The sequence below is a fragment of the Microtus ochrogaster genome, linkage group LG3 (genome assembly GCF_000317375.1).
Source record: "Microtus ochrogaster isolate Prairie Vole_2 linkage group LG3, MicOch1.0, whole genome shotgun sequence".
NCBI lineage: Eukaryota > Metazoa > Chordata > Mammalia > Rodentia > Cricetidae > Microtus > Microtus ochrogaster.
The window spans coordinates 40,414,399-40,430,176 of NC_022029.1; the positions used below are offsets into that span (position 1 = coordinate 40,414,399).

Genomic DNA, 15,778 nt, shown 5'->3' on the forward strand with positions numbered 1-15,778 from the left:
TCACATCTGTGTAACAGGTGATTTTCTATAATGAATATCTCTTTTATGCAACCCAAAATATCCATAAGCATCAGAACACGAAAATGTGTAGGAAGACACGTGGCTGTGTGCTGCTTACCTAACTGCAGTGTAGCAGCCAGCAGAGCATGGATATAGACTGCAAACTGGGCCCGGATCCACTCGTCACCTCCCTCCCAGCCTGTGCCATCCAGGAAGACATCATCCCGGTTCTCAGTCACGTGCCTCACTAGGTAATCTGCGAACCTCAGGTCTGCAGTGGTTGGGTTAAGCAGCTTCCTAAGTTCTGGATCGTGGATCTGGATCAGTGCTTCTTCTACCTAGAACAGTACCCAGGTACAAGTCAGAGCTGGGATACTCACACGGATATCCATGCCACATCTTAAAAAGAAAACTTTGGGGAACTGGAGTTGAAAAGAAAAAAGAAAAAAAAAATGTAACAGTAATCTCAAAGATAAGTCTAAGAGTCAGGTTTTTACACTGACGTTTCTATGTACTTTCTCTATTTTTATAAAAAATGCCTTTTCATTTTTAGAAAATATGGAGAGCGGAGTATAGTTGACTGAGAGCACTTGCGGCTCATGGACAGCGCCTACATGGTGGCTTACATCCATGGGTAACTTCAGTTCCAGGGGATCTGACACTCACTTCTGACCTCCACAGGCACCAGGTGTGCACATGGTACACATGTATACATATATGCAAGCAAAATAAGCACATACATAAGTCTTTAAAAAGGGTGACTTCAGAAAAGAAAATACAAGTGCAAATAAGAACATAACTTTGAACTATAAAAGTAATTCACGCCTTTAGAAATCTTTGGTAGTGTAAATATTTGAGGAAATATATATATATATATATACACACAATGAAATCTGCCCTTATAATAACACAGAAAAAAAGCTTAGTTGTAAGTCCTTTAAAATTTTCCATTTTGAGGGCTTGGATACTTCAAAATATTTTAAATACTGTAACATTTTAGGTACTTGCGAGGTTTGCTTTGTTCTTTAGCTGCTGGTGATTAAACTTAGGACCTTAGGCATACTTAGCAACCACTATACCAATATACCAACCCCCAACAGGTTAATTTTGAATGAAATAATAAAATATCTATCTAGTGACTTCTGAATGTTAAAGCACTCTGTGGTTCTCTCACCTGTACCCTCCTATCTGGTATATAGTGTTTTCCCCCTCACTCAAATTTGGGATAATAATATAATTTCAAAAGCTGGATTTTTAAACTGTTATATTTCAACTATTTCCCCATAAAGTATGAAATTTCTGTCAGTAATTATAAAAACCTTAATGCAGTTAAAAATCCCAACATTTGCTGAGTGGTGGTGGCGCACGCCTTTAATCCCAGCACTCGGGAGGCAGAGGCAGGTGGATCTTTGTGACTTTGAGGTCAGCCTGGTCTACAAAGTGAGTTCTAGGACAGGCTCCAAAGATACACAGAGAAACTCTGTTTTGAAAACAACAAAAAATTTAGATATATTTGATAAGGTATCAAATATCTACCCTGAACTTCCTTAACATCAGGAACATATTAAGTAGAATATGTGTTTAAATTATTTTGAAAAGATTTCACATTTTAATAAGGCACAGAGACCATGATAGGTCTGGTTCACTCAGGCTGGAATCCTTGCTCAAGCATTTACCAGTGTTTGAAAATGGGGAAAAAAAAATCACTTGTGTGCCTTAGCTTATGTATGTGCAAAATATAGACAGTACTTATCTTATAGGGCTATTAGGAAAGTCAGATCAGTTAAATAAAGTAAGGAGGCATAATGAGGTTCACCTTTAATCCCAACATTTGGGAGGCAGAGGCAGGCAGATCTCTGAGTTCCAGGCCAGCCAGGACTACACAGAGACCCTGTTTTAAAACAAAACAAAAGAAATAAACCCAAAACAAACAAAAAGATATAATTAAAATTACTGGAATACAGAAAACATTTTCTTTATTAGTGCTGTTACTACGGCTTCATAATTATATTTAGGAAAGAAGTGAGTCAGCAGGCCAAGTGCATACACTGAGACATAAACATACTTCCACAATGGCGTCACTGAGGTGCTTCTGTTGTCGAAAAAGGATGTTAGTAGCTCCAGCCACAAATCCCCGAACAGTGACATCAGAGAGAAGATGATGCTGCTGCAATGCCATGTAAGGCAAACACAGATATCCCTATGGATTACAAGAGCAACAGGAAATAGACAAGTCAAAAGAAAACCCCAAAACTCAGCTACTTCTCCTTTCAAGCTAAAAGCAGAAGAGCAAAAAGTAAAAGAAATGTCCATTTTCCCCTGCTTGTCTAGTTCATCTTGACTCACTAAAATAATATTCACAGAGGAATGTCTTGCCTTGACTGCAGTAAGTCCAGCTACTGATTCAGTAATTTGCTTCACAAACTGTCAAACCCCTGGCAAGGCTGTCTTACTTGGTCACTTTATTTTTAGTTCAATTTAAATAAAGTCTGACTTTTTTTAATTTAGGAAATTAAAAGTATTACATCCGTTAAGAAGTATGTTGTTTACTAGGAAGCAGTTAAGATTTTTTTAAAATATTTATTTATTATGTATACAATATTCTGTCTGTGTGTATGCCTGAAGGCCAGAAGAGGGCACCAGACCCCATTTCAGATGGTTGTGAGCCACCATGTGGTTACTGGGAATTGAACTCAGGACCTTTGGAAGAGCAGGCAACGCTCTTAACCTCTGAGCTATCTCTCCAGCCCCCAGCAGTTAAGAATTTTAACACATACCTCTGTACATAGCCACCAAGGTGCAATGAGAATAGCAAAGCATCCCATTTATTGTCCAGTTGCAAAAATATGTCAAAATATTTGCTACAAACTAGTTAAAACACAAGTTACACCTACAGTATCTGTGTTTAATTTCCTTTTGAAATAGCACTTCCTTAAAATTACAGTTAAATCACTAAACCTCAGCAGGCATTTAAGTCTGCAAACCAACCAAGCAAAAGCCAGCCCAACACTACACAACCCCAAGTTAAAGTTGAGGTCAGTGGTAATGATTTGTGCATGAAGGTAGGGCAGAACTGTTTAATTTTATTTTTAGCCTTATGTAGAACATAAATCATAACAGTTACTGAAAACCTATTCTGATTCAGAATCTTTCAGCAACAACTGGGTTACTTACAATGAACCTTGAAAACACAAACACACACACACACACACACACACACACACACACACACACACACAAAGTCTTCTGCCCAGTAGTTTACCTAAATTTATTCTGCAGACATACCTGCTCATCTGTTGATATATTTTTAAGTTACTTAATATAGCACTATAACTTCATGAAGAGTGGAGTAAATTTCTAGTCATATAACATTCTTAAATCATCAAAAGTGATAGAGTTCAACTCCCAGAAATGTAATATAAAAGTGATTGAGGGGTTGAAAAGGATGGGCACAGACTGCCATTATTTGTGTAAAAGGGGTGGGGAAAATCTGTGGGAAGGCCTTACTGGTCAGAGGCTGCATTCTATCAAGGCCTGGCAGCTTGTTTCCAAAGCTCAGGGACAGGGGGACTCCCACCCCCTTCCCCAGCAAGACTTCTTGTTCTCTACCTGCCCTAATCTGGAGAATGTCCCTGGGCCTACAGTTCCCTGAACCTTATCTGAAAGCTGTCTGGCAGGCCTGTTTATCTCTAGGGTTACCCTTGACACAGTTACCTGCTAGAAGCCTCCCCTGCAACACACAGACTTGTGCCAGGAGCTTTGGATAGGACCCTGCAGCCTTGTATACAGCCTTATGATAGGACCGTGTCAACTAAGGCAAATTAGGATTTGCCCCCAGGCTCCCCAATCCTATATACTTCCTATACTCTGGAATAAAGCTGAGCAGATTCACCAAAGTTGTCTTTTAGAGGGCTGTCTGCATCTTCCCACAGCCGCTCAAACCCTGCTCCCTGCTTCTGCTCCCTCCAACCTCATGGACCAATGCACCAGCGATCTTGAGGAAGAAGCAGAACCACAAAACTCTATGCATTTCCTTATGCCATCAAATATATCAACAGAAGGAAATAAGACATTGGTAATGTTAACAGCCATCATAGAAGACAGATGGGTAGAAAGGGATGGATTAGGAAACATTTCTTTTTGGTTCTAGAAATTGAATCCAGGGCTGTGTGTATTGCAGGCATACATTCTATATTCTCAGCAGAAAGTTTTATTACAGATGCTTTGGACCTTTTTATTATTGAACTATATGGAAATATTACATACTGATAGCACCATTCAAAAGAGTTTAATATAGTGTTATTATTTTTCATTTCATGATGTTCAATTTAGCTAAACTGTTTGGGATGTATTGGAATACAGTTGCAGAAGAATATAGATCTTTTTCCAAAAAGCAGATTTCACACCTAAACCCACTCCTGGCTTCCTATTATCTAGGACAACTTAACATCTGTATTTGAAATGACACAGTATTGATAAACAAGGCAAAAAAAAAAAAAACACAGAACAATGATCATGTATAATTAATATACACTAATATACAAATTACAACAAATAAAAATCCCAGGCAAACAACACTGAGATATGATATATACATATCCATATTCTCAGAAGTATTCATAATGGTCAAGAGGTGGAGGCAATGAAAGTATCTACCAATGGATAAGTGAAAAATAAAGAGTAGGGTAGAATAATATAAGCAAATATTATTAATCTCTTCTTCACCTATCCAAACACTAAAAAAAAAATACTCTATATATTCAGTTATAAGTTGGGAAGTTACATGACTTTGTTTTTATTTTCCAAGATGGGATCCTACTATATATTTTGGGCCAGTCTCAAAAGCAGGATTCTCCTGACTCTGCTACCAGCTGGGTCATAGTTAATGTGCCACCAAACATGGCTGAGATAATTAAATTTCATTATTTAAAATTTTTTGTTTTAAATTGATAAATAGCAATTATAATGAAGTAACTTCTAATCATAGTTTTTATGGAACCTCAACTGATTTAACCAAATGACTTGTAAATGGAGAAAAAAGCTGACACATGAAATTAAACAAAAACCAATCCAGTCCTTTCTAGACAGCTCAACACTAACTATAGCAGGACGTGCCCGATTCCAGTACAAAATCAGGGGAAATGGAAGACATAGTACTGAATTTTCACACCCTAAAATACTTCTGTCTCCTCTCCCCTCCCCCGCCCCGGTGCTTCTCTGCTCATTAAGGTGCATAGCAGCAGGACATAAGCTCACAGGCAGGATTTAATTGTTTTTCTACCACTCTTGGTATCTACAATCCACTTCCTATCACTCCATGGGTATCCTGCTAGATAGCTGCTTCTAGACTCATCATTTCCTCAGCCCCTCTGTTACTTCTGCATATTTCTTAACTCGGCTCTCAGGAAAAGGTAAAAAACATTTGGCAATCTATTACCACTGCCTCTACATAATAAAACTTATCTGTAAAGCTGATGTGGCTGTGATTCCCAGCAATTGGGAGGCATAGACAGGTCAATCTCTAAGTTCAAGGACAGCCTGGTCTACAGACTGAGTTCCAGGATGGCCAGGGCTACACAGGAAAACCCTCTCTCAAAAAACCCAAAAACAACAACAACAGAGCGCAGGCTATTAGCAGGTTTCTATATGGCGGCTGATAATCCTCTGTCACCCAAGCTCTAGAATATCTGACACCCTCTTCTGGCCTGAGCAGGTACTGCATGTGTACACACACACACACACACACACACACACACACACACACACACACACACACACACGTGCGCGCGCCCGCAGGCAAAATCTTACAGGTAGAAAAATAAATCTAAAAGTAAAAGAACTCCCGAAGGAAAATAGCTTAAAGACAATCTGGTTTTAAGAATATTTCATCTTCCATTTCATCTTCCAAAGTTACTGACAAAAAGGTTCAGTATTAGTAGTTAGGAGTGCTTAAGATTAATCAACAAATTGGGTTTTATTCAACACACAATAAAAAAAATCAGGAAAAAAATTGTTTACTTATAGTAAAGTGGTGAGTCTATCACATATTCTGTCCTGGAATAAAGTACATAAATCTATCAGCTAAACATGGTTTATTGACAAGATTCACATCACTTTAATGCAGTAACTTGACCCTCAAAACCAAAATTTTTCTTCAGTCCATTTGCCTCCTGATAAAAAGTGCTCTGAAAGATGCAGGAAATAATGATGGTTTTGGAAAAAAACTCACAATCTGGGACTGGAGAGCTGACTTAGCAGTTAGCACTGGCTGCTGTGTAGAGCACCTGGGTTTGGTTCCCAGTACACATTCTCCGTCTGTCTATCGCTCCACTTTCCAGGGATCTGGCACTCCTGGGATATCAGGACCACATGGCACACATACATGTATTTTCTAAGTTAGGGGTTCTACTGCTGTGATAACACGCCATGCCCAAAAGCAAGTGGGGGAGGAAAGGGTTTATTTCACCTTACAGCTCTCAGGCCCTTACTGAGTGAAGTTAGGGCAGGACCCTGGAGGCACAAACCAGCAGAAACCTGGAGGAATGCTACTGCTGATTTTTCCCCATGGCTTGCTCAGCTTGCTCTGATATAACCGAGAGCCACCTGCCCAGGGGAGGAGTCACCCATATTTAATCAAGAAAATGCCCTATACACCTGTGCATAGGCCCATCTTACAGAGTTGTTTTCTCAAGATTTCCTCTTCCCACATATGTCTAGATTTGTGTCAAGTTGACAAAAACTAACCAGGACATTTGACCCTTTGTCAACTTGACACAAATACGTCACTTATTAATCATAACTTTTTTTTTCTTGTTCATCCCCAAGATCTATTAATATCACAATATAAACAGAATATTTAAAAAAGTTCTTCAGTCTTTAAACATTTCGATACTTTAAACGTCCGGATTTTCTTTAAAAATCCAACATCTTTTTAAAAGTTCAGTCTCGCTGAACGGTGGTGGTGCACACCTTTAATCCCAGCACTTAGGAGGGAGAGGCAGGATGATCTCTGTGAGTTCGAGGACAGCCTGGTCTACATAGTGAGTGAGTTCCAGGACTGGCTTCATAGCTACTGGGAAACCCTGTCTCAAAATAAATAAATGAATGAATGATAAAAAGGCAAAATAAGTACTTTCTTATTTCAAGAGAAGAACAAAGGTACAGTCACAATCTAAACAAAGGAAAACCAAAGTTCCACAGTAGAAAGCTCAGAGACAGACAACTGGGACTCAATCTTCTGGGCTCCAAAGGCTTGAGCATCACTTCTCTGGTTCTACCATTCAAAGCATATATAACATGTTTCATAGGTCCACAACTGCCTCTCCACAGCTGTCTTTGATGCTCATCACATTACTGGAATCTCCAAAATGCTGGTGTCTCTGCCACAAATGGACTGTACCTTCACCAATGGCCCCTCTCCAGCTCTCTTCTGGGACTCTGACCCCGTCATATTATGCTAAATATCAACTCTCCCCACAACCTCTTCAGTCTTGGGCTTCTTTACCTGAGACTGCACACGCACTACTGGTCTCTTCTAGCTTTTTACCGTGCTAATCCCCAGCTACTCTCCATGTCCCCTTCATGTTTTGACAACCAGTACCATCTGGGAGACTCTTACACATTACCAAGTTTAGTGGCCAGCACAACAGCCTTATCCCCTCTCTGGACCACAGTTTGTGTGTTGACCCAGAGGAAACACTTTCCAGAATTTGCCTTGATGATGTTGGTCTCTTTCAATTTTTTGTTTGTCTGAGACAGTTTTTCTCTGTGTAACAGTCCTGGCTGTCCTGGAACTTGCTCTGAATTCAGAGATTCGACCTGCCTCCACCTCCTGAGGTTAGGATTAAAGGCATGTGCCACTATGCCAAACTCGATATTGGTCTTCTAAACACAACTAATTCTTTAGCTCCAGCTGACCACTATCAACTGTCCCAGCAAAGTAAAGGTTCTACTTTAGTGGTTCTGGCCTCTTGTTAATTGTAGTAGATTCTTTACCCCAGATGACCAGATCTACATTTCTTAACTCAAAATAACAGATTGATATGACAGTCTTTGAAAAGTCACTTAAATTTCCCTCTAAAACTTCACAAGCCAGTCCTCCATTGTCCACATTGCTCTCAATATTAATTTCTAAGCTCCCACAACAGCTTATTAACCTCTGAACACCCAATAGCTTTTCTAGCCCTAATTTCCAAAGTTGTTCGATTATCCTCAGCAAAACATGGTCAGGTCTGTCACAGCAAAATCCCATGAACCTCATACCAATTTCTGTATTAATTAGGGTTTCAATAGCAACTCAGAAAGGAAAGGGTTCATTTCATCTTACCACTCTTGGGTCACAAACCATCACTGAGGGAAATAAGGGCAAGAACCTGGGAGCAGGAAATGAAGCAGGAGCCATGAAGAATGTAGCTTATTGCTTTGTTCCTCATGGCTTGTCCAGTCTACTTTCTTATACAATCCTGGTCACTTGCCCAGTGATGGCATCTCAAGTGGGTTGGTCACAATCATTTATAAGAAAATGTTCTTCAGTCTTCCCTGCAGGACAACCTTACTTTTCAGTTAAGATTCCCTTGTTCTAGATACATCTAAGTTTTTCTCAAGCTGACAACAAAACAACAATAACAACAACAAAAAAAAACAACCAACCAGTACATGCAGACAAAACATTCATACAAAAGTTATAATTTGAGGGGCTGGAGAAATGGCTTATCTGTTAAAGGTATCTACTACTTAGTTTGATGAGCTAAGTCTGATTCTGGGAACCACATGATAAAAGACAAACATTTCTACAGCCATCCTCTGATCTATTCTCTCTCTCAATCTCAAATTTTTTTTTTTAAAAAAACAAAGCACAATTTGTGACTACTTACTGAACTTAGTCATTTGTGAGGTATGAGTTTTCTCCCAAGATTCTCAGATTTCAGCTTTAAAAACTATCTTAGTTTAATCAAGAAACTAATAAAGAATAAATTCAGAATCCCAGAAAGGCCAAAGAATAAGTAAAGAGAGAATTCTCTGATAACTCTTCAATACTGATTCAAAGGAACCACTTTTAGGAAGCTGAATAACTCAGCATTTCCCAGGGAGTATACAGTATAAAAGATATACAATGTTTAGCTTATGGTTCTAGATGGATGAGCGTTCATTAGGGTGGGAAAGAGTGACATTATATGGCAGGCCTGGTGGTAGGAACAGGAAGCTGAGAGCTTACATCTTTAATGGCAAGCAGAAGCAGAGAGAACAAACTGGAAAGGGTGCGAGACTCTAAAAACCTTCCCCAAGTGAAGCATTTTCTCCAGCAAGGCTACACTACCTAAACTTCCCCCAAGCAGCACCACCACCCAGGACCAAGTGCTCAAATACCCGAGGCTATGAGGCACATTCCTTGTTCAAACCACCACTCCCTGTCCCCTATGGACTCACAGTCATATCATAATGTAAAAATGAATTTAGTCCAATTTTAAGTCAGCATAGACTTTCAACATTTCAACATTATTTAAAAGTCTAAGGTCTCATAAAATCTTAGAAGAATCTCTTAATTGTAACCTCTTGTAAAATCAAAACATAAATTATATGCTTTTGATATACATTGGCACAGAATAACATTTCCATTCCAAAAAGAAGAAAAGGGGGCATAGTTGGGAAATACTAAACTAAAGCAAGACTGAACCCCAGCAGGGAAAACGTCAAATCCTTTAGCTCTATGTCTGATGTTGTTAACTTGAATTTCAAAAGGCTTAGATGGCTCTGCCCTTCCAGCTTTGCAGCCTGTAATATTATCTCTCTCTGTTTAGGATGGTTTTACTTCCTGTATGCAGCTCTCCCTGGCAGATGTCCTATGGCTATGGCATCTCTAACAGCTTAGGCTTTCCACTCCAAATCAGACTTCACTTTCTCAGCTTCATGCAGAACACAAGCTGCCTGGCCTTAGATGATCTCTAAAGCCAGGGAGGGAGAACCCATGATCCTTTACTCTTATAACCTTCATGCCTCTAAAGTAAGCACCCCAGGGACATCATTGCCAAGTTTGGCTGCCAGTTTGGGATGGGCCCTGGTCCCCTTAATTACATTAAGTAGTAGACTTTTTTAAAAGCAGAAAAGGCCTTAGGTCCTCTTTCACAAGTCTGAAGTTTAGCTGGGTAGCGTTTTGCCCGAGGGCACCCTTCCCTTTATTATAGGGCAGAGCAGGTCTCTCCTTAATGGCATTAACTTCCTTAACTCTTTCAATACAAACCTTGGCTGCATCATTAAACTATTTGGTTCACTTTAAAATGTACATTTTGTATTTATTTCTGCTCTGCTTGCTGATGTTAATAGCAGACCTGCATAAGAGTTAACAATATCAAGTCCAAATGGATCAAAGACCTCAACATAAAGCCAGCCACACTGAACCTTATGGAAGAGAAAATGGGAAGTACACTTGAACGCATTGGCACAGGGAACCACTTCCTAAATATAACCCCAGCAGCAGAGACATTGAGAGAACAATTAATAAATGGGACCTCCTGAAACTGAAAAGTGTCTGTAAAGCAAAGGACATGGTCAACAAGACAAAACGAAAGCCTACAGAATGGGAAAAGATCTTCACTAACCCCACATCAGACAGAGGTCTGATCTCCAAAATATACAAAGAATTCAAGAAATTGGACATCAAAAGATCACATAATCTGATAAAAAAAATGGAGTATAGACCTAAACAGAGAACTCTCAACAGAGGAATCTGAAACGGCTGAAATACACTTAAGGAAATGCTCAACATCCTTAGCCATCAGAGAAATGCAAATCAAAGCAACTCTGAGATTCCATCTTACACCTGTAAGAATGGCCAAGATCAAAAACACTGATGACAACTTATGCTGGAGAGGTTGTGGGGAAAAGGGAACACTTTTGCATTGCTGGTGGGAATGTAAGCTGGTACAACCCCTTTGGATGTCAGTGTGGCGATTTCTCAGAAAATTAGGAAACAACCTTCCTCAAGACCCATCAATACCACTTTTGGGTATATATCCAAAGGATGCTCAATCATGCCACAAGGACATGTGCTCAACTATGTTCATAGCAGCTTTGTTTGTCATAGCCAGAACCTGGAAACAACTTAAATGCCCTTCAATCAAAGAATGGATAAGGAAAATGTGCTACATTTACACAATTGAGTACTTACTACACAGCAAAAAAAAAATAACGATAGCTTGAATTTTGCAGGAAAATGGATGGAGCTAGAAAACATTATTTTGAGTGAGGTAACCCTCACCCAGAAAGACAGTTATCACATGTACTCACTCATAGGTGGTTTTTAAATATAAAGCAAAGAAAACCAGCCTACAAACCACAATCCCAGAGAACTTAGACAACAATGCGGACACTAAGAGAGACTTGCATAGATCTAATCTACATGGGAAGTAGAAAGAAGAAAAAGACAAGATCTCCTGAGTAAATTGGGAGCATGGGAACCTTGGGGGAGGACTGAAGAGGGAGGGGAGAGGCAGGGAGGGGAGCAGAGAAAAATGTAGAGCTCAATAAATATCAATTAAAAAATAGATAACTCTTCTTACTTGCAAAAAAAAATTTTAAAAAAGCTATCAATAACAACAATGCCGGATTCAATATTACATTGCTTTGAAATTGTCAAAGAAATTAGTCCATTACTTTAAATTTAGATTCATGCAAGTTGTTAGGAAAACTTTTCTGTTGTGATAAAACACCATGATTAAAGCAGGTAGCAGAGCTGGGCGGTGGTGGCGCACGCCTTTAATCCCAGCACTCGGGAGGCAGAGGCAGGCGGATCCTTGTGAGTTCGAGACCAGCCTGGTCTACAAGAGCTAGTTCCAGGACAGGCTCCAAAGCCACAGAGAAACCCTGTCTCGAAAAACCAAAAAAAAAAAAAAGCAGGTAGCAGGAATAAGAAACTGAGAGCTCACATGCTCACATGTTCCATGGCAAGTAGGAAGCAGAGAGAAAGCTGGAAACTATACAAGGCTTTTAATCTCAAAAGCCCACCCCAGTTACACACTTTCTCCAGCAAAGCTGCACCACCTAAACTTCCTCAAACAGAACTGCCAAGTGGAGACCAAATGTTAAAATACCTGAAAATCTTAAGGTCAATTTTCATTCAACCACTACACCCATTTACTTTGTTTTCTATATAAAGTTTTACTTCATGAATAAAAGATGAGTAATGTATACAGAAAAAACTAGACTTTGCTCTAATTACCTGGAAGGCATATTTATCTTTTGAGGATGACAAGAATTTATAATACCTAGAATACAGGACAATAAATATGCATAGAGTAAAAAATGGAATGGATTTTTTTCTGTCACATTTTGAAAAATAATTCACAAATAACAATGGAAAAAAGTCTCCTGAATAATTTGAAAAACAAAACCATTTCAAATGAAGCAGTCCCAGAGTATATCTTGGCATCATTACTGGTTGTGTCATCTTCAATGCAGTACTGATGTTTAAAAATGATATACTATGCTATAAGATCCTGAATCAAAGACTCAATTTATTTCAAACATACTCTTTGGGTGTTTTTTTTCTTTTTCTTTTGTTTCTTTGTTTTTTGTTTTGATAGAATCTTGCTATGTACCCCAAGCTGACCTACAACTTGGGATCTTCCCAACTGCTAATATTACAAATATACATCATAATACTTGGAATGAATGATTTTTCATAAAACAAATAGTTTTGGGATATAATTACATACATAGCAAAATGAAGTATATAAAATATATTTTAATAAGTATATGTATAGTTAATATAAATTAGACATTTAGGCATTTTTTTGTTCTAAAATGGAGGCTTTTAGAATTATATTATTTCTTTTTTCTAAGATCGTCTTTCTATGCTGTCTAAGTTGGCCTTAAACTTCTAGGTTTAAGTGGTTTTCTGTTTAGTCTCCTTAATAGCTAGGGCTACAGGCTATAAGCACAGTATTTTAATACAAATTTAAAGTTCAGTCAGGATTGTGCAGACTTCTTGTTCATGGACTTCAGTTCATTGTTTTCAAAGAGAACTCTGAATAGTCAAGAATAGACCTAATGCAATGACTGCTGGCCTCATTACCCACTGGCTTCAAAACTCTTTCCCTCTGAGTTATTTCCCCATAGTTTTAAATATGATTATAGGTATAACAGCACTACATAGTTAGTATATATTTTTCAGTTTTTAAGGATAATTTTTAGACCCAAAAAAATGTGTTCAAACAGCTAAAGTTACAATTAATGTCCTCAATAAAGGATACTGCATTTTACCTTTGTAAAGATGGCCAGAGGCATGCCATATTGATCCTCTTCCAAACCAGAAATGAGTCCTGGTATCAGGACTACCTGCCTGGTGTTAGCTTGAGGTTGTACAGTAATTGGAGCACTGTCTGAGAGCACAGAGTCTTTCTGAAATAAGTTTGTCTGGTCTGACCCCATCTGTTCCTTTTCTTTCAAAGACGAGTCCTCTAAAACACTAGGATCCAAAGTTTCCCAGTCACTCTCTGAAGACTCTGGAGACGGACGAGGTGGGAGTTTCAAATAGCGGCCAGTATCATTGGGTTCCTGCTCTTTGTTGTTGTTATCTTCTACTTGGAAGCAAGTCTGCTCTGTATGAAGGACAGTGTCTCCTCCATGGTTTCCTGACATGATTTTTGTGACAATTCCCATGCTGGTATTTGAAATATGAGAAGTGGACTCAGAAATAAAATCATCTACAGGGTGATTACTTTCCTGAAGCCCAACATCTTCAGACATACTCTTTCGGGGTCTATACTGAGAACAGTCACTGAGTCCATGTTCAATCATTCCTAAAATATAAAATATTGAAGAACAGCTTGGATTCTAGTAATATAGAAGAAAGTAAGAGGTATATATTATGCCCCCCCACCCCCAGACAAGGTTTCTCTATAGCTTTGGTGGCTGTCCTGGAACTAGCTCTTGTAGACCAGGTTGGCCTTGAACTCACAGAGATCCCCCTGCTTCTGCCTCCTGAGTGCTGGGATTAAAGGCATGCACCACCACCACCCAGCTACATTATGTTTTATAGAGTGGAAATCTATAAAATTTTTTCAAAAGCTGTATTGCCCCTGTATTAATGGAAATTTCTATTACAAAAGGAAAGCTGGGTGTGGTAGTACATGAATTAATCCCAGCACTTGTTAGGCAGAGGCAGGCAGATCTCTGAGTTTGAGGCTGGCTTGGTCTACAAAGTGGGTTCCAAGACAGCCAGGACTACATAGAGAAATTCTATCTTGGGGAAAAGAAAAAACAAACAAACAAAAAAAGAGGTTAAGATGAGCGCCAAGATTAAGGATGCTTGCTGCCAAGTCTGAATACCCAGATTCGATACCACAACACATACACAGTGGAAGTAGGGAAGACCCTCACCAGTTGTCCTCTGACCACCAGCATGCCATGGCTTATAAATACCTCCCCTCCCTGCGATAAATACTAAATAATAAAATTAAAAAAAAACATAGGCTTATTGTGGGATATTTGATCACGCTGTGTGAAGATGTGTCACTGTTTTACCTCACCTGCCTAAGACACCTTCTGATTGGTTTAATAAAGAGCTGAATGGTCAATAGCTAGGCAGGAGGATAGGTGGGACTCTGAGACAGGAACTCTGAGAAACTGAGAAGCAGGGGATTTGCCAGTGAGATGTGGAGGAAGTCGGATATCCTATATTGAGGAGAGGTAACAAGCCATGTGGCGGATGCAGATTAATATAAACAGGTTAATTTAAGTTTTAAGAGCTAGCTGGAAACAAGCCTAAGCTAAGGTAAAACTTGCATAATTAATAAGTCTCTGTGTCATTATTCAGGATCTGGCGGTCCAAAAAAAGACCTGCTACATTAGCTAAAAAAAATAAATAAGTAAAATCTATTGCCAAAAGAAAAATTAAGTAGAAATGTTACCCCTAATGAGTTTATCTTTGTATACTACTAAAAATCTAAATTCCAATAACATTAAACAAAAGTAGTTATAGCTATTCTCTTACCTGGAAAAAGGGATAACACGGTCATTAGTGCACCCACCAATTTATTCACTGGAGAAATGTAAAAAAGAACCTGAAATGGATTCAAATGAAATTAAATTAGAACATTCACAAGACTGTAATAATATAGAAAGGAGTCTTTGCAATATGAGTAAATACTTAAAACAAAACCAAAAAACCTATGAGTCATGACTTAAAACAACAACTACAACAACAAAATCAGCTTTCCCACCCACCACAATTCAGGCAAAATTTGAGGTCAGCTGATGATTCAAAGGATAAAGACGTCTGGTAAGCTGGACTTAAGTTTAATCTGTGTGTCCTATACAGTAGAAGAGCAAAACTACCTCCAAAAGTTATCCTTTGACTTTTATACATATGCTACAATAACTGTGTGCACACAAACATAAACCATTCACACACACACACACACACACACACACACACAAAGAGTTAACTAGATTTTTTGGATCTCGTTAACTTCATATTTTTAACTATTTTTTAAGTTCTTTATAATACTGGTGATGCTGTATCAGTTAAAGAAGCAGAACTATGAAGTCTATAAATTTTGTTGTCCAGGCAATTCTTTCACATCAGGTTTAGCAGACTCTCTGTGGAGATCCTGGGGCTTCACCCAGGAGCTTCTGGTTTCATGGAACAGTGAAGCACAGTGAGACTGTGCACTTCTAGTGGCTCCTAAGTGCTACTGATGCTGCTGGCCTGAGGGCATTTCTGAGAAGCTCCACCTTTGGAAGAAATGGAAATAGTTTAACTCAAAAAAGACTGACCACC

The 15,778-nt window shown here is 38.9% G+C and overlaps 1 protein-coding gene across 1 annotated transcript in view; it reads right to left on the reverse strand.

The window, feature by feature from the left end:
- Avl9 (AVL9 cell migration associated) overlaps positions 1-15,778 on the reverse strand; it is a 54,303-nt gene that overhangs the window by 16,503 nt on the left and 22,022 nt on the right. Inside the window, exons 9-12 of the mRNA XM_005360792.3 lie at positions 14,990-15,059; positions 13,258-13,796; positions 2,066-2,200; positions 119-338 (exon numbers count right to left, since the gene is read on the reverse strand). Coding sequence (XP_005360849.1) covers positions 119-338; positions 2,066-2,200; positions 13,258-13,796; positions 14,990-15,059 — 964 coding nt within the window. The remainder of the gene's footprint in view (positions 1-118; positions 339-2,065; positions 2,201-13,257; positions 13,797-14,989; positions 15,060-15,778) is intronic.